The 18,780-nt window shown below is 63.7% G+C and overlaps 7 protein-coding genes across 7 annotated transcripts in view; 2 read left to right on the top strand and 5 right to left on the bottom strand.

Annotated features, from left to right (window-relative positions):
* Window positions 1-16: 16 nt before the first annotated feature.
* AMSG_09591 (uncharacterized protein) lies at window positions 17-672 on the bottom strand. The gene is made up of 2 exons (XM_013898696.1): window positions 538-672; window positions 17-503 (listed from the first exon to the last, which is right to left on the bottom strand). The coding sequence occupies exons 1-2, from the start codon at window positions 664-666 to the stop codon at window positions 57-59; spliced, it is 576 nt and encodes a 191-aa protein (XP_013754150.1). The 5' UTR covers window positions 667-672; the 3' UTR covers window positions 17-56.
* A 359-nt stretch (window positions 673-1,031) lies between these two features.
* AMSG_09590 (uncharacterized protein) lies at window positions 1,032-2,580 on the top strand (the record flags this gene model as incomplete). The annotated part of the gene is made up of 2 exons (XM_013898695.1): window positions 1,032-1,480; window positions 1,558-2,580. The coding sequence occupies exons 1-2, from the start codon at window positions 1,148-1,150 to the stop codon at window positions 2,578-2,580; spliced, it is 1,356 nt and encodes a 451-aa protein (XP_013754149.1). The 5' UTR covers window positions 1,032-1,147.
* A 46-nt stretch (window positions 2,581-2,626) lies between these two features.
* AMSG_09589 (CAMK/CAMK1 protein kinase) lies at window positions 2,627-4,594 on the bottom strand. Its single transcript, XM_013898694.1, has 2 exons — window positions 4,429-4,594; window positions 2,627-3,857 (listed from the first exon to the last, which is right to left on the bottom strand). Exons 1-2 carry the CDS (start codon window positions 4,567-4,569, stop codon window positions 2,718-2,720), a joined length of 1,281 nt encoding a protein of 426 aa, XP_013754148.1. The 5' UTR covers window positions 4,570-4,594; the 3' UTR covers window positions 2,627-2,717.
* Window positions 4,595-4,935: 341 nt separating this feature from the next.
* AMSG_09588 (C-5 sterol desaturase) lies at window positions 4,936-6,372 on the bottom strand. Its single transcript, XM_013898693.1, has 4 exons — window positions 6,143-6,372; window positions 5,443-5,759; window positions 5,224-5,357; window positions 4,936-5,136 (listed from the first exon to the last, which is right to left on the bottom strand). Exons 1-4 carry the CDS (start codon window positions 6,337-6,339, stop codon window positions 4,954-4,956), a joined length of 831 nt encoding a protein of 276 aa, XP_013754147.1. The 5' UTR covers window positions 6,340-6,372; the 3' UTR covers window positions 4,936-4,953.
* Window positions 6,373-6,711: 339 nt separating this feature from the next.
* AMSG_09587 (peptidase C45) lies at window positions 6,712-8,057 on the bottom strand (the record flags this gene model as incomplete). Its single annotated transcript, XM_013898692.1, has 2 exons — window positions 6,712-6,948; window positions 7,047-8,057. 2 exons carry the CDS (start codon window positions 8,055-8,057, stop codon window positions 6,712-6,714), a joined length of 1,248 nt encoding a protein of 415 aa, XP_013754146.1.
* A 549-nt stretch (window positions 8,058-8,606) lies between these two features.
* On the top strand, window positions 8,607-10,181 carry AMSG_09586 (uncharacterized protein; the record flags this gene model as incomplete). Its single annotated transcript, XM_013898691.1, has 3 exons — window positions 8,607-8,615; window positions 8,692-9,122; window positions 9,233-10,181. The coding sequence occupies 3 exons, from the start codon at window positions 8,607-8,609 to the stop codon at window positions 10,179-10,181; spliced, it is 1,389 nt and encodes a 462-aa protein (XP_013754145.1).
* Window positions 10,182-10,198: 17 nt separating this feature from the next.
* AMSG_09585 (ubiquitin carboxyl-terminal hydrolase 34) overlaps window positions 10,199-18,780 on the bottom strand; it is a 9,113-nt gene continuing 531 nt past the window's right edge. Inside the window, exon 2 of the mRNA XM_013898690.1 lies at window positions 10,199-18,448. Within this exon, the coding sequence (XP_013754144.1) occupies window positions 11,592-18,443 (6,852 nt within the window). The 5' untranslated portion in view covers window positions 18,444-18,448 and the 3' untranslated portion in view covers window positions 10,199-11,591. The remainder of the gene's footprint in view (window positions 18,449-18,780) is intronic.

Here is an 18,780-nt window from a genome sequence, read left to right as displayed (position 1 = left end):
CAAAGAGCGTTTAGCATCGATGTGTGTTTGTGTGTGTGTGGGGGGGGTTGTTGTTGCTACTCATCGAGCACGTCGTCGACGGCAACATCGTCGTTGTTTGCGGTCGCCTCGGCGGCGGCGGCAGCGGCAGCCTTCTTCCGCTGGGCCTGATACTCTTCGAGCTCGGCATCGAGGTAGTTCGCGGCCCGCTTCTCGTCTTTCAGCATGTAGCTAGCCAGCTCTGCATCCAGCTCGGCCTGGGTCTTGGGCTTGGCCACCTGGGAGACGTCCTTCGTCTTGTTGCCCTTTGCCCGCTTGTTGGCCGCCGTCTTTGCGCCCTTGGTCGGCACCTTCTTCCGCTTGCCGACCACAGCCTGCGCGCCATTGCCCGTCTTGCCCTTGACCTTGCTACCGGCTGCCTTGTTGCCAACGGCCTTGCCCTTGTTGGACGCCTTGCCCTTGCCCTTGCCCTGGCCCTTGCCCTGGCCCTTGCCCTGGCCCTTGCCCTGGCCCTGGTTCTTACCCTTGTTGGCCCTGACCCTTGCCCTGACCCTGGACCTTGTTGGAGGCCTTGCCCTGGCCCTTGCCGGCCTTGCCCTTGTTGCTCACAGCCTTGCCCTTGCCCTGGCCCTTGCCGGCCCCACCCTTGGCGGCAAACCGATCCGAGAGAGTCACAAACCGCGGCATGTCCTACACCGACCCATCCCCTCTTACATAAGCAAACATCCCCCCTCTCCCTCCCTTCCCTCCATCCCTTCCTCACTCCCCCAATGCGCATACCCAAGCTGTTCAGTCAAGTGGTGCCCCTCCCCCCCCCCACCTTCCCTATCCACTCCAAGCCCAAGCCCACCACCCACTCCTCGCCATGCCCGGGGAGTACAAAGACCGGTGTGCAAACTCTTCATCGGATGGTGGTGTCCTAGATGGTCTCTCCATCTCCTCCTCCTCCTCTTCTTCTTCCCCATACCCTCCCCCTGCTGTCCATCCTGCCGCCCGTCCGCTCCCCGCACGGCCTTTGATCAGTGGCGTGATCAACTTTGGTCGCAGCCGCTCGCCGCCGCTCTGCCTATCTGCTCCGCTAGAGGCACACACCGCCGTCCTTCCACTCTTGGCCGACTCGCAACAATCGCATGTGAGCCATGTCTCCTCCCCGCCGGTCTCACCCCGTATGCTCCCTCCGCCACCGGCCGCGCTCCTCGTCCGCTCTTCCATGCCCGCCCGATCACCATCGCGATCACCGCCGTTTTTAGGAAAAGGCCGTGCAGCGCCCGGCTCGGCCGCACACCGCCGACACTGCCTCTCGCCGCTGCCCTCGCCGCCGCTGGTCGTCCGTAACCTCGCACGCACCGTGCTGGTCGAGGACAGCGACGACGGCAGCGGAAGCGGTAGTGGTAGCGGCAGTGGCAGCAACGCCAGGCCCATCGATCTGTTCGCTAATGGAAGCAGCGACGGCGAGAGCAGCGACGTGCAGAGCGACGCGCAGAGCGACGCGCAGAGCGACGTGGCACAGAGCGAGCACTGGAGCATAGGCCGCCGCCGACACATTGCCGACACATTGCTCCGCCGTCATCGCCCGAGTTGTTTGCCGCCGGCGAGCTAGTCCCGGATGCCGAAGCCTCGTCGCGGGCGCTGAGCTCGTCGGGCATCGTGCTGAAGGCCATTCCGCCGTGCTCGGGCCTGCGTCTCGAGACAAACACCGTGGCCGACGCAGATGCCGATGCTGGCGTGAGCAGCTCGTCGGGCGAGCTTGATGTGGCCGCTGCTGCTGGCGGCAGTGGCCCTCCTCGCCCGCACTCGCCACTTGTCCTGCCGTCGCCGTCGGTCCCACCGTCGAGCGACGTGCCGCAAGCGGCGCCGCAGACGCGGGTCGAGATCCGGCGGCGAGCGTCGCGGCTGCGGCGGCGGCCGGCTAGCCGGACCCACAAGCGCCCGCGTGGCTCCGACTCGGGCTCTGAATCGGCGCTCTTCCGCAAGCGCCCACACGTCCTGCACCCGGCTCCTGCCCAGATTCTCAGCAGCGTCAGCCTTGAGCTCGGCTTGGCCCACCACGACGAGGCCGCGTCGCGGGCTGCGCTGGCGTCAGCGCTCCAGGCGAGCGGCATGGCGTCCAGCGAGCCGCTGGCGCTGCCACCGTCGCAGCTGTCGCGCACCGATGGCAAGCAGGGCGAACCGGATGACTGGCACGCGTCCTGCGCCCGCCCGCAGCGACTGAGCAACTTCCCTCCGTCGCAGCTCTCTTCGCAACAGAGCGGGCGGCTGGTGGGCCCCTCGCTCGCAGCTTCGCTGGCGGCTCTGGAGCGGCCGGGGCCGCCGCCGCCGCGGGTTGTCCTCAACATCGACACCGAGTCGGACGACGACGACGACGACGACGTACCGCAGAAGCGCGGGCGCCGGCTGGAACGGCGTTTGTCGTCATCGCTGTTGCTCTCGAAGCGGGTGGCGCCGCCGCGACCCGTGGCTGTCCGGGCAGGCTACGGTGCCGCCGCCGCCGGCGACGCCGGCGAGCTGCTGAAGACCGCGGGCTGTAGACGGTGTGAGCTCTGCGGCGAGTCGATGGCAGCCGGAGCGCTCGCGCGGCACCTCAACGTCTGTGCGCTGTGACATGCACGTAATGAAAGAGTGGAGAGAGGAGCGTGATCAAGGTACTGGGTGTTCACTGTTGCCACGTGTGACACAACGGGCAAGAGAGGGGTGCCGATGAAAGGAGAGAGCCGAGCTCGGTCGGGGCCCGGGTTTGGCTAAGCGTGGAGCTTGTCCTTGCCCTTGCCCTTGTGCTTGTCCTTGTGCTTGGACTTGGACTTGTCCTTGTGCTTATGCTTGTGCTCCTTGTGCTTCTCCTTGTGCTTGTGCTTGTCGCTTGCGTGCGAGGTGCGCGAGGAGGCCGAGGTAGAGGCCGAGGTCGAGGCTGGGTGGTCAGGCGCGTCGGCGGAGCCGTCTTCGAACGAGTACTCCTGTGAGTCAGCCCACGAGTCGTCCGAGGTTGAGTGGCGCTTCTTAGCCTGCTCGGCCTCGATGGTGGAGATGATGACCGACTTGAACCGCACGCGGGCCCGCTCCATGTTGTGCAGGTGCAGCTGGTGCCGGTGCGAGTGGTGGACATCGTCGGACGAGCCGGCGCTGCGGTGGCGGTTGTGGTGGCGGCGGTGGGCGTCGCGGATCTGAGCCTCGGCGCCCGAGACCCGAAGCAGCCACGGGTGGGTGATGATGTCCTCGAGCGAGATTCGCTTCGACGGGTCGACGACAAGGAGGCGCGAGACGAGGTCCTTGGCCCCCTCGGAGATGTTGTCCCAATACGGAGTGGGGAACTCGTACATGCCGCGCTTGATGAGCTCAAACAGCTCGGTGTAGTTCTCCGAGTAGAACGGCGGGAAACCGCAGAGGAGCGTGTACAGGATGACGCCGCACGACCAGACGTCGGCCGAAAAGGTGTATGTCGAGTCGTTGAGCACCTCGGGCGCAACATAGTACGGCGAGCCGCACGCCGTCTTGAGCGTCACATCCTCGCCCACAATCTTCGACAGGCCAAAGTCGGCAACCTTGATCTCGGTCATGTCCTCGTCGGTCGCCGCTACCAGGAGATTCTCCGGCTTGAGGTCACGATGGATGATGTCCAGGTCGTGGAGGTACTTGACGCCCGAGACAAGCTGGAGAAAGACCGTCGCCGCCTCGCGCTCCGAAAACTCGTCAGTGTTGGCAATGCGCTCGAACAAGTCCGTCCCGTCCACCAGCTCCATGACCAGATAGATCTTCTTGTCCGTCTCGTAGATCTCCTTCAACGCAATGATGTTCGGGTGCGAGACCTGGCAGAGGATATCCACCTCCATCCGCATCATCGTCTCCTTGCCCGTCAGCTTTTCCTTCTCGATGCACTTGACAGCCTGTCCACGTACTCCGAGGGTGGGAGGGGGGGTGAGTGAGGCGTGTGCCAGCGGGCGAGAGGGCGAGGCTCTTGCCTCCCTGCGCGCCGCCATGGGCAGGTTGTGGCACAGATAGCCTGTACCATGCACAGACATGGCCCGTACCCCCCACACACAGGCTGCTTTGGCACAGACAGGCTGCTTTGGCACAGACAGGCTGCTTTGGCACAGACAGGCTGCTGGACACACAGGTTGCAGCCTACTGACTGTGTCTCTCTCTCCTCGCTCCTCCCCGCCAAGTTCAGACCACTGCCCGAGGTCCCCCTTCCCCTCCCCCCCCCCCCCCCACACCTCCATACAGAGGTGGTGGACAGAGGAAAGGGGAAGGGGAAGAGGGGGAGGGGAAGGGGAAGGGGAGGGGAAGGAGGGGGGGATAGGAGAGGGGGGGGGAAGGGGGAAAGGAGGGGGAAGGACCTTTTTTGGGGGGTCACCACCATTCCAACGATTATTGGCTATGTGGTCATTGATGGTGTCGGTGGCTGGCCTGGTGACTCGCCAAAGCAGGTGGGTAGGGGGGGGGGGGGGTACGTACCCACTCGGTGCCGTCGACCTTGTGGCGGGCAAGTTTGACGACGGAGAAAGCACCTCGTCCAAGAACCTTCTTGAACTTGTACACTTTGCCAATCTTCATCTGGATGGCACCAGGAATGGTCACCTCGCTGGTCGTTGACATGGTCGCGCTCTCCGGCAGCTGCGACGAGTGTCTTCGCCCTCGTCTGGCCACGAGTGGCGGTGGCTCATTGGCAAACTGCGATTGCTGCTCCGCAGCAATTCCGTTTGCCGGCCAGTGGCACGGGGAATGGTCGGTTCAGTGGGGGGGAAGGGCATGTGGATTTCTGGGAAAGGTGGTAGGTGGGGGATACATAGGCTGGAGAAGGTCTTGGAATGGATGGCGGATGCAGCTTTGGGAAGGTGGGTGCTTTGGAGGTATGCCGGTGATGCACGATCACGGTATGGCGGATCAAGAGGATCACAGCCACGGGGCAGTCTGCTGGTGTGGCGGTGGTGACCCACAGGCGGGCGATGGTGGAGTGTAGAGTGTGTACATGGGTGCGGTTTACTCGGCCTTGGCCGGCTTGTCGTCGTCGGCGTGCGGGTTCATGTACGTGCCGCCGATGCGGTCCCAGAACGTGGTGTACTGCCCGTGGTTGACGAGGAACTTGGAGTGGTGGAACGTGTGGTGGGCCGTCGAGTTGAGGAACCACCACTTGGGCATGGGCAGGCCCTCGTGGATGCAGATCTGTAGATGCGCGGGCGGTGAGTTGGGAGGTGGAGGGAGAGGGGAGGGGGAGAGGAGAGAGGGAAAGAGAGAGGCGAGAGGGCGTACCGTCCAGATGTTGACGCACGTAAAGGCGACGATCCACAGCACAGCGTGCATGGGGAAGATGAGCGGGAAGAAGTGGTAGGGAAGCGACTGTGCCACGCCGTCGAGCGGGTGGAAGGCGTGCGAAGCAAACGGACCTGGGCAGAAGAGAAAGGTGAGTTGGAGGTGGGTGGGTGGGTGCGGGGGTAGGGGAGGAGGGTTGCACAGTAGAGCAGAACGTACTGGAGACGATCCAGCGATGGTGGGGCTTGTGCACGTGCTTGTAGAGGAACGGAGTGTGGAGGCCACGGTGGATCCAGTAGACAAAGCAGTCGGTGAAGGCGATAAAGAGGAAGATGGAGAGGACGAGGTAGCCCCAGCCGTAGTCATCAACGTTGCGGTAGAACTTGGCATAACCACGAACGTCAATAATGAAGAATGGAAGCGTAATGAGCGACATCCAGAAGATGGACGGGATGGCCAGCTGCATCTCGAGCTTGATCTGGTCCTTCTTGAACTTGGGGTGCTTCATCAGCGACTTGTCAAAGATAAAGTGATACCTACACACCACATACACCGAGTCAGTAACATGTGAGTGAACCATGCAAGACGGTGGTGGTGCTTGGATGCTTGGATGGTCCCTTGCTGGGGGGGGGGGGCTGACAACCGTGCGGGGATATCCAGGGAAACGCCGCCAGGCGGACAGCCGGCCACGCCAGCCACGTCGCCAACCTGACGCCCCTCCCCCCAAGAGGCCTTTCCAGCCCTTCCAGACCTCGTCCCTTTTCCCATAAACATACCCCCCCACTTCATGCCATACTACAACACACGCTCTACACAACCATGTGTATGGTGGGGATGTAGACCGCCCCCACCCCTACCCCCCCTACCCACCCCAGTCGGGTCATGTTCAGACAGGTCATCCATGGACGACACGACGTACGAGAAGGAGGCCACCGCCAGGTAGGTGATGAGGCCACCAATGGCAGTGATAAAGTAGAGCGAGAGGGACTGGCGAAGAAGCGCATGCCGAACAAGGTGCTCTCCCAGCCATGGGTAGCTTGCAGAGGTAGCATTCGCCACAGCCGCGTACTGGCTGTCCAGCACAAACTCGTCCGCCAACTCGAGGAGCAAGTCCATGAGCCCTATGTGCGAGAGAGAGTGAGAGAGAGGGGTGAATGGTCGGGTGGTCGCCGGGCTTCTCCACCGCCCGGCCGAGTCATGGTCATCGCACATTGCCGCCCGGACCCATTCATGGTCATCGCACCCGTACACGCCATCGCTTCCGCTAGATACTCTGTCGTTAAGTTGACATGTTTGGCTTGGGGCTATGGTTATGTACTTTGGGTTGGTATGGCTGTCAGGGGTGGGGTGGTTGTGCCATAACTGATCATCTGTTTGTGGGTGGGCGGGGGATGGGGCGAGCAGCGGCCGGTGGTGAGTGGCGAAGGCTTGTGGAGTAGTTCTGGGTGTGTGGAGCAAGGATAGTATGGGCGAGTTATGCAGAGACCGCTACGCGATGTACACCATTGGCTGCGAGGGGCGATCGAGAAGATGCGGGGCGAGCCAGGCCCACTGCGGATGGTCGGCGTAGTAGGCTGCGGCGTCAAAGGCGAAGCCGTTGGCGCGGCCGGTGCGGGCGTGAAAGGCGAGGGCGGCAATGTCGGTGGCGTTGGCGACCTTGGCATCTGTGGATCCTGCCGGGAAGAACGGGACGGCCCAGACCGCGGTGGGGTCGGAGAGGTACTGCTGCGGATCGATGTCGTTCATGCCGCAGATGTTGCGCGAGCCGCGGGCGTGGTCTTGAGGTACGGGTCGTAGTCGTCGGCGAGCATGGCGGCGCCGACGGCAGTGGTGATGTTGCCATAGTGCTCGTCGACGAGCATGGACCAGACGACGCGGCGAGCGCCGGTGTTGGCGCGGACGTCCGAGTAGCCCGAGTCGAAGCACTCGAGATTGCGGATGCGCGGGTCCTCGGCGACGTTGGCTCCGGTGAAGACACCATCAGTGAGGGTGGCGAGCGAGGTGTACTTGAGGCCCTGCTCGAAGCGGGCGATCTCGCCGGTCTTAATGTCGGCGACGAGCCACATGGAGGCGTACCCACCGTTGTTGCCGTTGTCGAGGGCAGCGACAAAGGAGGCAATGTCGACGGCGCTCTCGGCAGCGAGACGGGCACGGACCCACTCGGGCATGCCGGACGGGTCGTAGCCGTAAAAGTTGGCGATGGTCGTCTCGACGACGGCGAGGCCGGCGCCAGTCAGCCACCAGTCGGACATGGAGGCGACGTAGCCGGGCATTGTCTGCATAACAATCTCACCAGCGGCGGCTGTGGTTGCGAGCTTGTAGACCCAGGTAAAGTACTGGCCGGACCAAAACTCCAAAAAGGTGGTGTGGCCGATGACCACGCCGCCGTCTGCGGTGGCCGAGCCTGTGGCCACAAAGGCCGAGCAGTGCGAGTTGCGCATGTGCATGTTGAGATGCGGAGCCTGTGTCGGCCACCACGAGCCGGTCATCTCGATGTACGAGTTCCAGCCCACAATCTCTTCGGGAGTCACACCGATGCCGTCGGCAATGCCTTTGATCTCCGCCAAGAGCTCGGCAGGGATCTTGTCCATGTACAACTCCACCGCTGCGGCCTCAAAGAAGCCCAGCGTCTTGCCCGTCGTCTCGAGTGTCACCGCTTCAAACGTCGTCCTTGCTGCAAAATACGCCTCCCGCCCAGCCTTGCCCCACATCAGCCCGCGGGTGTACGGATCCGTCGTCTCGCGCGTGTCCACCACTGTCCACCCGCCGAGCGCCTCGCCCTTCACTGCCGCCTGGCCGTCGGCCACCGCCACCGCCACTACTGCCGCTACCATCACAACCAGTACTTCCGTCCATGGTCCGTGCATGGTCGTGTGTGTGTGTGTGTGTGTGTGTGTGTGTGTGTGTGTGTGTGTGTGTGTGTGTGTGTGTGTATGTTGAACAACGTTGTGCTCTCGTGGCGCACGACCGACTGATGGGCGAGGAATGGGCGAGGGATGGAGGAATGGGCATGGGATGGAGGAATGGGCGAGGGATGGGCGATGCTCCTTGGGCTGTCTGCTTGGGTGCAGCAGAATAATCTGATGGTGGTGGATGAAGTGATGGAACCGGTGATGGTCATGGTCATGACCATGGTTATGATCAGAACGGGTACGGGGATGCGGAGCGGACAGGGGAGAGGCGCCAGCGACCGAATCGGCGTTCGGTCTCCCCTCTGCCCCGAGTGCGACTCGACACGGCACGACGGCACCGGTCGGCAAACCTGTCTCCCACACGCTGCGATGGCTGTGCTGAGTGAAATATGGGTATGTGGGGGGTGTAGGGGGAGGAGAGGAAGGGGGGAGAGAGGTTACAGAGGCGATGGACTCACCGCACTGGCTGCCATGACCATGGTAACTACCGGGTACGGCGACGGCTACTGGCATCACCATCGACGACAACACCATCGACGGCATCACCATCATCCAGTCGCCCAAGAACTTTGAACTGGTCCTGGCCAAGGTCCCTAACTTTCCGTACTGGCCTGCGCTCGTCCACAAGGAGGACAGGTCCAAGCACGCTGGCTCGGGCGAGATCACGGTCACCTTTGTTGATCGTAAGGACATGTACGAACGGTACAAGGTCGCGCAGGATTCGATCAGAGCTCTGACAAAAGCCGAAGTCACAACCTTCCTCCGTACATTCCGCTCAAAGAGCGGCACGCGCAAGCCCGATGACGACGATGTGTGCGACGCCTCTGTCAAAGGCATCAAGGTGCCCAAGTCCAGGCCCCCCTCCCGCCGGCACAAGGCTCGCCTGCTCGACGCGTATGAGTCTGCCCTGCTGTGGCTCAATGGCACGCCCCCGTCGGACCTGATCGACGCTCTCATTCGCAGCGATTCGCTTGGCCTCGCCGCATCGTCTTCTGACGACGACAACGACTTAGCCGGCTCCACCATTGCCAGGGCTCGCGCCGCTGCCACTGCCAGCTTTATCAAGAAGAACAAGGCCAGGAAAAGAAAGCGGCGAGAGGCAAGGCGGCCGCAGGCTCGGCATCCGACTCGTCGTCCACATTATCCTCACTCAACTCCTCGGTGTCGTCAAGCGACTTTGATACCTCGTCTTCTCCCGTCCGCCGCCCGGGCCGTGGCGCAAGACAGGCCACCAAGACGACCAAGAGCAAGAGCAGCCAGGGCAAGAAGGCCAAGACGAAGAACCGCGCCACGAAGCCTGCCAAGACGGACAAGGACATCGTCGCCGAAATGGAGGCCGTCCTCAAGAGCGACGGCGATCCCGACGTCTCCTACATCGGCGACGACCTCGAGCCGCTCTCCGAATCCTCACACTTGCCCGACGCCCTCAAAACCACTTACGCCGCGCTGGACTCACTCAATCAGCCCTCCAAGCCTGACCTCCTCTCCACTCGCGGGACATACTCCGAGGAGCAGTGGATCGAGGTCATCGACCGCCACGCCACCGCCCTTAACGAGCTGGTCGCCGGCGTGCGTCAGACTCAGCGCTCACGCAACCTGCACTATGGCTCCCGGCTTGGTTATTGGTCCGCGGCCAGCGATGACTGGGGTGACGTCTCCGCTGAGGAACGGGATGTCCTCGCCGTCATTTTTGACAAGCGCTTCCCCGACATCAACGACGACAACATCATTCGCCACGTCCTCCCGCACTACACCGTGGTCCTCGCCCTCTGCGACGCCTACCCGGACATTGTTGCTGCCGAGTCGGACTCTGACCCCACCGACCCGGACGCCGAACCGGCCTGGCTCCTTTCATCCCGCTGGACGACAGACCCGGCCGAACTGGCATCGCCGCCTGCCAAGACGGCCAATACCAAGACCAAGACTAAGACCAAGACCAAGACAAAGGGCGGAGCCAAGGGCGGGGCCAAGGCCAAGGCCAGCAAACGTGCCGCGTCACCCGCAGAGCCTCGCCGCCGCAGCCAGCGGCACAGGAACCTGTCCTAGTGCCAAACCAAACACACTGCCACAATGGTGCATTCATTCTTCATTCGACCACATCCGAGACGTCTGAGATCGGGACCAGCGCCATGGCTGCGGCGTCGGCCGGATCGACATCGTCCTTGCCCTTGGCGTCGTTGTCGGCCTTGTGGTCGGCCTCGGTGAGGACGCGGACAACGGGGCGCGAGGCGGTTGACGACGAAATCGGCAGATCGACGACGGCCTGCATCTTGGGGAAGAGGTGGATGAAGATGTCGTGGTACTTGTTCTGCACCACAGTGCGGATCGGGGCCGAGGCCGAGATGAGCTTGTGCAGCTTGGCCGAGTTGCCGACCATGACGCGGAACCCGTCGTCGGCCTTGGCCCGCTCGACAATGTACGCGAGGTAGACCTCGCGGGTCTTGGGCACCCGCTGGTTGTTGGTGAGCGCAGTGACCACCGCTTTGCTCCAGTGGAGCGCCCGCCACTGCGAGTCGTCGTCCGGCAGCGCAATGAGCGCCGCGGCTGTCGAGGTGTACAGCTCGCGCTGGACATCGGTCGACACGTACGACGAGGTACCGGCAATGCACACGTCGAGCACAAGCTTGGACACCATGCGGTTGCCAAACGCCAGGTGCGTGCACATCTCCCGCATGTCGTCGGCGTACTCGGCGAACCGCAGCAGCGGCTGGAGCACTGTCTTGGAGGTGAGGACAGAGACAGCCTTGGGTGGGAGCGCGATGCCGGTCGGCGCCGGCAGAGCACCCTCGGGCAGCCGCTTGCGGTACGACGCGTGGCACGGATTCTGGCACCCGGTCACCAGCTTGACCAGCAGCTTGACCAGCGTCGTGTGCTGCGCCTTGGCTGCCGGCGAGTGTGACGGCTTGTGTGTCTCGTACAGTGCAATGAGGTCCGTGATCGCATTGACAGACACCAGGTACCGCACCGGGCCGAGCCCGATCTGCGCAAACTGCAGCAGCGTGTACAGCAGCTCCTCCGTCTTGACCGGCGGCTTGTATGCAGACTCGGTAAGGAGTGCAATGAGCTTGTTGATAAACTTGACCGCGGTTGTGGCCCCATCGTTAGCCTTGTCGTCGGCTTCTGCTGCAGGCTCGGCATGAGCCTCGTCACCCTTGGCCCGGGCGTCGCCAAACCAGTAGTCCTGCTCGTGCGGGACGACAGCAGAGAGGGCGACTACAACCAGGTCGGCGACAGCGCGCCGCCACGGGGCCTGCGGGCACGCCAGCAGCGCGTTGTCGAGCCACTTGGTTGCGATGAACGTGTCGAGGAGCCACTTGCACGCCGGCACCGACTTGCGCAGCAGCGACGCAACGTACTCCATCTTGGACGGGACTGGCTCCGAGTGGTGGGTGTGGATGAGAATGTCCATGATGAGGCGGACGCCAAAGCGAATGGTGGCAAAGAGGCCTGGCTCGGTCAGCTCGGCCTCGGTCGGTCGCGGTAGTCGGTGACCGGCTCGATGGCGTCGAGCTCGCGAGTCTGCAGCAAAACCAGGTCCCACATAAACTCGAGCGTCGGCGCCGAGAGGAAGGCCTTGTTCGACGCCGACGTCACTGCATCGCGCCAGATCTTGTCCAGGATAGCCGGGTTGTCGGTAGCGTCGGCGGCGGCGGCGGCGTCGGCGGCGGCGGTGAGGCCGGGCAGCGGTGTTGCGTCGTAAGTCCGCACTCCATACTTGGTCTTGCGCTCGTAGAAGAGCATATACGCCGAAAACGGCTTGGCCGACGTCGACATGCCCGAGTAGTTGCCGCCAAAGGCCTGGGCCGGAATCGAGTCGACCGAGAACGGCGTGACGCGGCGGTCGTTGAACTCAAACCACCGCGGCTCGGTGTCGTCGGCCACCTCGCGCTCGCGAATGTACGAGTAGTAGTGGCCGGCGTTGGCCGAGCCCGAGTGGATGAGGATACCGACCAGCTCGTACTGATAGTACGAGTCCGGCCGGACAAGCTCGTCGGCAATCGGTGTGCCTTCCTTGGCCGCAAGGCCCTCCTTGGTGTACGGCCGCATGTCGAGGTCCATGGGGAACTCAAAGTGGTCGTAGACCTTGACGTTCTGGAAGGTCTCAAACGAAAACTCGAAGCGGCACAAGTGCAGCGCGAGAAGGTTTGGCAGGTGCTGAATGCAGCACCGCTTGCGCGCCGTCACCTTGGCGTCGCAGTCCTCGCAGTGGTACTTGTTGTTTCCGTCGAGCACGTCCGCGTCCACAAACGAGTTGAGGCCCTCCTCTAGGTTCCGCTTGCCCTGCACCTTGACCGTCATGGTCAAAAAGTCCTCCTCGCGCTCGCGGGTGTGCTTGCAGTCTTGCGAAATGATCTGGTTGATGAACCGCCCGCCAAACGCGAGGTTGAACATCTCCTCGGCCTCGGTCCCCTTGATGAACGGCTCGAGCTGATCGACAAGCGAGTTGAAGAACTCGTTGGCGTCCTCCTGCTGACGCACATTGATCGTCTGCCCGTTGAGCTTGACCGTCTTGCAAAAGTCGATGGTCTCCACCCACGACGTCTTCGACTCTTGCATGTACGCGAACAGGAGCTGCAGCTGGAACATGATGTTGCCCTTGAGCTCCTCTTCGCTCAGCTTCTCATCAATTGGCGCCTTGAGAATAGCCTCGCGGAGCTGCGGAATGATGTACAGCTGCTGGAGCGTGGCATTCATGTAGCAGGTGCAGCCCTGGTTGCGGAGGCCGGCATACGCCTGGCCGCCGTGCGAGCCGGCCTGCCCGGTCCCGCCCGACGTCGTCACCTCGCCAGACATGTCCAGCCCCCAGTCGTCGTTGCCCGGCAACTCGGCCTTGCCGTACAGCCCCTCCACAAGCCCCAGGACCTTGGCCAGCGAGCCAGCCTCGGCCTTGGCCGCCAGCGCGGAGAGGAGCTTGAACGCAGCCTCGCGCGTGCCCTTGGTCTTGGCCTTGGGCACGGGGTCTGCCGTCTTGGACGCCGGCATGCCGAATAGCACCACGTCCGCCAGGTGCTCAACCAGCGACGAAACGCCGCCCGGAATGGCGGCCACACCCGACGCACCCGCAAGCTCGAGCACCTGCGCAGCTAGAGCAAGCCGGCCTGCAAACAGGCTATCCTCCGACGCCTCGAGGTCCTCGTAATCCTCCACAAACGGCGCAGAGACCACCGCGTCCACAAGGCCCGGCACAAGGGCACTCGCCTCGTCGGCCGACGTCGCCGCCGCATGCAGGCCAGCGAGAACATCAAAGAACTGCGCAAAAGAGGCAACCTCGTCGCGGAGATCCTCGGCCCTGTCAAGCAGAGAGCTCATGAGCTCAAGCAGCGGCGTGCCGAGCGTTGCCGCGTCCATCCCCACCAGCGAGAGCAGGCCGGCTGCCACCCGGCCGCGCGCTGCAGTGTCGGTCCCGGTCAGCAGCACGGTCTTGAGCCACTCGGTGAGGCCTGGGTACGACAGCACCGCCGGCATGAGGCCCGGCGCCGAGCCGATCGACGCCACAAGCATCGACATGAGGCCCTCGGGCGAGCCTGTAGCGTCATCGGCAGCATCGGCAGCACCTGCGGCATCGGCACCACCTGCGGCATCTGCACCGGAAGCAGGCTTGTCGACCGGCATCGGCGCGGTTGCCGAGGTGGCAGCCGCGGCGGCCTCGTCAGCAGCAGACGCCGCACGGGCGGCAGCGATGCGACCGGCCTCGCCGCCGCGGACGACGGGCGCAGCCTTGCGCGATGACGTCTGGTTGGCGGCTCCAGCCGGCTTTGTGTCCTCCACCGGCTCGGCCTCGTCGTCCGAGTCGTCGTCGGCGAGAGCGTCAAAGTCATCGGCCTCGGGGTCCGGCACCATCTGCATGCCGCGCGGATCCGAGGTGAGGGCGTGGATCCAGGCGTACTTGAGGGCGCCCTTGGTGTCAAACGAGGCAAACTTGGGCGTGCTCGGGCCCGAGACCCGAGGTGGCACAATGTAATCCTCTTTGCCGAGAAGAACACCGCCGCACGCGCCATACACGCCGCGCCACTTGCCCTGGGTCTTGGAGTCGATGGTAACAAGCGCCGGGTAGCCGTCGGTCGGCTCACCGCGGCTCCCATTCGGCGACTTGTCGACAAGTATGGCAGAGAGGGTCCAGTTGGGCGGCTCGTTGCCGACCGTGTCGATGACGAGGTTAAAAGTGCCTTCGCCATGGACGTCCCACACCACCCACTGACCGTTGTGGAACGACTCACCCTCGAGAACAACAGCGCGCGGGTGCTCGCCTTCGGAGTTGGGATTGTTGCCGAGCGAGTCGTCGTCGCCGATCCAGGCCACCATCGACTGGGCGCGGCGATGGGTGTTGTAGTCGATGCAGTAGGCAGCGACCTGGTAGTGGGCCGAGCCCTCGATGACCCACTTGGTGTGGAGCTTGTTGGCGCCGTAGTGGCAGTTGGCGATGCGGTCGGCCACCTTGGAGGCCTTGGACGGCATCTTGGCCTCGAGCTCGAGCAGAGTATCCGAGGTGGAGACATCTTGCGGCGACGCGAGCTGGGTGATCTGGTCCATCAGCCCGTGGACAAACGAGGCGTCGAGGGTGCCGGCGAGCGTCTCGGGCGAGAGCAGGCCCGAGGTGAAGATGGAGTTAATGAGAACTGCGAGGAGCGACGACAGCTGCTTGGCGTAGGCAAAGTCGTCAGTCTCGCGGTCGAGGAGCTGCGGCGAGGTGAAGAGCTCGACGCAGTGGACCAGGCCGCCAGCGGCGACAAACTGCTCGGCCCACGCCGGCTGGTCCGCAATCCTGGCCTGCACAAGGAGGAGGACGTAGAGCTGGTGAAAGACAAAGAGCGGCGAGTCTGGCGCAAACTTGGCGAGGGCGGCGATGGGGCCGGTCTCACCCACGCGCTCAAGCGCGTCGAGCGAGCTCGCCAGGTCCAGGTTGGCCGGAAGTGCCTGCAGGAGCTGCCAGAGGGCGGCGCGGTTGGCCGGCGCGGTGGCGAGGAGCGCAAAGAGCTGGTCAAACCGGTCGGCCGAGAGGAGGGCCGAGGCACCGAGGGCGGCGCCGGCCTCGGCGTTGACCACCTCGGTGAGGAGGTAGAGCGCGCGCGCGGCGTACTTGGCCGTGCCATCACCCTGGCCACCCGAGGCAAACGAGACGAGCAGGCCAAAGGTCTTGTCGGCAAAGGCGGTGCGGACGGCGGCGAGGGCAAGCGGCTCGACCCGCGACGAGACCGAGGTGTGGGTCATGCGGAGCATGAGCAACGCCGGGTTGGCCACATCGTCAGCGGAGACCTCAAAGGCAAGGCGCCAGAGCTTGCCGAGGCCCACAAGGCCGTCAAAGTCCTTGATCTTGAAAGCGGTCTCACCGAGGCGGCGAAGCGCGCGGCGGCGGGCGTTGACGGCGACAAAGAACTCCTGATACAGGACCATGCCGGCCGAGGTGAACGAGGCAACCGGGAGCTCCATGAGGCGCTGAGTGAAGAGAGCGTCGGTGAGAGCCGCCGTCATGACCGGGAACGTGGACGAGGTTCGTGCCGAGGCTTTCTTGTACGGGTCGACAAGGACTCGGGCCGGAAGCGAGGAGAACCAGTCAAAGGCGACGTCGGGGGCGCCGGCAGCAAGGATGCCGTCCCAGATCGCCAGAGCCTGGTCGATGGGGAGCTCGAGCGGCGAGCGGGTGAGGAGAAACTCGAGGGTGGAGAGGCGGAGCTTGAGCTCGACCTGGGTGTCGTCGGCGGCGGCGCACGACGCTAGCGAGGCGGCAAGCGGCGAAAGGACGCCGTACGACTCCTCGAGCGACGAGATGGTGGCGGCGAGGTCCGACGACGGGCAAGTGGCGAGGATTTCCGAGAGCAGCCTGAGCGAGGTGGAGACGATGCGGCCGGCGTGGACGTTGTCAATGGTGCGCTTGAGAAAGAGCGAGCGATGCTGCTTGTAGGTCTTGAGGAGAGCCTGCAGGTGCTGGCAAGCCTCGCGGAGGACAGCCTCGTCGGCCGAGTCCTCGACGAGCAGGTCCCAGAAGATCTCGAGACCATAGAGCTTGGGCTTGGCCTTGGCGGCCTCGGCGGCCTCAATGTCGGCTTGGAGGGCGGCGATGGTGGCCTCGTCGGCGGCAGCGGCGTCCTCGTCCGAGGCGAGGGCCTCGGAGAGTTTGCGACGGGCATCAGAGGCAATCTTGGCGACGCGGGTGTTGTGGACGAGGATAGCTCTTTTGGTAAAGTCCGAGAGGAAGGAGAGGACCTGGTTGTTGAACTGGTCGACGGTGAGCTTGAGGATCGAGTCGAAGAGGTGGTCGACCTGCTCCGGCTCGATAAGTGGAAGCAGCGACTCGATAAGCTCAAAGACCTTGACCTGGACTGACTCGTGGACGTTGAGCGCCGACGACCAGATGTGGTCGAGGACGTCTGTGGAGAGCGACGATGACGAGGCGATAAACTCGAGGATCTTGCCGCCGCGCTTGACAGCCTCGGGGTGCTCGAGCCGGAGGATGGCCGAGACAATGTCATGCTCCTCCATCCAGGCGAGGAGGTACTCGGTGGTGAGGAAGAGCGGCGGAGGCTTGGGCGGCGGCGAAGGCGGCGACTTGCGGGTCGAGCGCGGTGAGGACTCGGCCGAGGCAGCCGACGAGGCGGCGGCTGACGACGGCGCGGGCGACGGCGGGTCGAGTGCTGAGAGGCCGCGGTTGGAGCCAAAGACAACAAGCTCCTCGCCGCCCTCGCCATCCGAGCCGGCTGGCGAGTTGTTGGCGGAGCGGGCGCGGGCCGCGTTCCCGTTGCCACCACCCGACGTCACATGCTCCTCAAACGAAGCGCAGCCGGCGACCGGCGCGTTGTCCTCGTCACCCGGAAAGTAGATGCCGTCAGTCAGGACGGTAGTGACCGGGACAATGGCCATCGATGTCGACGCTGCCGGGTCCGGGTCCGAGTTCGAGCGCTTGCGCGACGGACCAGCGGCCGACGACGATGCCGACGCGACGGCGGCCGAGTACGAGTAGGTGCTTGTCGAGGCCCGCGACGAGCTTCCGGCGCCACTGCGTGCCTTGCGGAACGACGAGTTCTCCTTCTTCTTGCCGGCAGCAACCTTGGTGAGATGCACGATCCAGTCGATGGCGGTGACGACGGCGCGGATGTACGGGAGGCCCATAAACTCGAGCGCCAGCTGGAGCTTGTACTCTTGGACGGCTGCATTGAGCTGCGGCTCGTCGGCAGCGATGACAATCTTGGCGAGCGAGTTGAGGACGTCGGCGAGGTCGACGAGGTCAACCTCGCGGCGGGCGCGGTCGTCCAGGCCCTTGATGAAGGCGAGGATGGCGTCGTGGAGCTCGGAGGCGGTGGCGGCTAGAAAGTCCTTGGTCAGGCAGCCGCGGACCTTTTCAACAAGCTCGAGAAGTCGGACAAGGAGCGCGACGTCGAGGTCGGCGAGTGAGAGCAGCGCCGTGAGTGCACCAAAGCCCGAGGCGTTGACAAAGGCCTCGAGGACGGCGCCAAAGTGGACCGACTCGCAGATCGAGCCGGCCGAGTGGGCAATGACGACTGCAGCATGCGCCCCATGGGCGTAGGCTGCAGCACGGGGGTCGTCGGTGCTGAGCTCCGAGACCAGGCCGTGGTTCTTGTACATTCGGCCCTTGGGCCGCAGAGCACCCTCGAGCACACGCATCATCTTGTCGTCGACGGCGCGGCCGTCGGCAATGGCGGCGTGGATCTCGCCCGACACAAAGGTGACGGCTCGGACCAGAAAGGCCTCGGCCGCGGACGCCCACGACTCAAACTCGTATGACCGGTCGACGAGGGTGGTGGTCATGACAAATAGCGCGTTGTTGAAGAAGACCTGCGAAAAGACGGTTGCACCGCGGACAGGCTCGGCGGCGGGCGCCGGCGCGGCGTCGGCGGCGGCATCGTCTGCGGTCGGCTCGGGTGCCGGGAGCTCGACATCGCGCTCGGCAATTGCCTTGTCCATGTACCCATGAATGTCGGCAAGGAGCTGGGTCGGGTTGTCCGCTGACGGCGTGAGAGCGCGGTCGACCTTTGTGAAGAACGCCTTGAGGTACTTTTCATCCTGGTCTTGCTCGGCCTCGATGGCGACAGAGACCGGCTCCGGCTCGGGTTTGGAAACTTCTTTGTCCTTTCCCCCAGTCACCGGAGCATCCTCATCGCCATCGTCACCAGCATCATCCCCAGTCGGCTCTGACACAGCACCATCAGTCCGGTCATTGTCCCCAGCCTCGGTCCCCACCACAGTCTTGCTCTCCTCATTCATGGCATCATCCGGAGCAGTCACTGCCAGCTCTGGCACAGTAGTAGACTCGGGAGCCGAATCAGGCCCACCAGTGGCATCACTCTCCACCATTCCGTCTTGAATTGTGCATGAGTGAGTGAAGGGCGGGGGGGGGGGGGGGGAGGGGGAGGGGGGAGGAGAAGGAGGGGTCAGAAGGTGGTGGAATCGAATTTTTGGCTTGTGACGCCACTCAGGTGGAAGGTATGCCAACGTGCATGCGTGGGGGAATGCGTGTGTATGTTTGTGTTTGTGTGTGGGGTGTGGGTGTGTGGGGTGTGGATAGGGGGTAGTGGGAGGGAGAGGGAATGGTTATGTGTGTGTGTGTGTGTGTGTGTGTGTGTGTGTGTGTGTGTGTGTGTGTGTGTGTGTGTGTGTGTGTGTGTGTGTGTGTGTGGTGTGTGGTGAGGTG

This window comes from Thecamonas trahens (assembly GCF_000142905.1).
Source record: "Thecamonas trahens ATCC 50062 unplaced genomic scaffold supercont1.52, whole genome shotgun sequence".
NCBI classification, from domain to species: domain Eukaryota; order Apusomonadida; family Apusomonadidae; genus Thecamonas; species Thecamonas trahens.
This window is presented reverse-complemented; position numbering and strand designations above follow the sequence as displayed.

Coding starts and splice junctions, on each gene's coding strand:
- AMSG_09591 (XM_013898696.1), bottom strand. CDS start 666: ATGCCGCGGTTTGTGACTCTCTCGGATCGGTTTGCCGCCAAGGGTGGG. Junction 504..537: donor AGGGCAAGGCCTCCAACAAG/GTCCAGGGTCAG, acceptor AGGGCCAACAAG/GGTAAGAACCAGGGCCAGGG.
- AMSG_09589 (XM_013898694.1), bottom strand. CDS start 4,569: ATGTCAACGACCAGCGAGGTGACCATTCCTGGTGCCATCCAGATGAAG. Junction 3,858..4,428: donor AGGTCGACGGCACCGAGTGG/GTACGTACCCCC, acceptor GTACGTGGACAG/GCTGTCAAGTGCATCGAGAA.
- AMSG_09588 (XM_013898693.1), bottom strand. CDS start 6,339: ATGGACTTGCTCCTCGAGTTGGCGGACGAGTTTGTGCTGGACAGCCAG. Junction 5,358..5,442: donor CCATCGCTGGATCGTCTCCA/GTACGTTCTGCT, acceptor TCTTCTGCCCAG/GTCCGTTTGCTTCGCACGCC. Junction 5,137..5,223: donor CGTGCGTCAACATCTGGACG/GTACGCCCTCTC, acceptor GCGCATCTACAG/ATCTGCATCCACGAGGGCCT.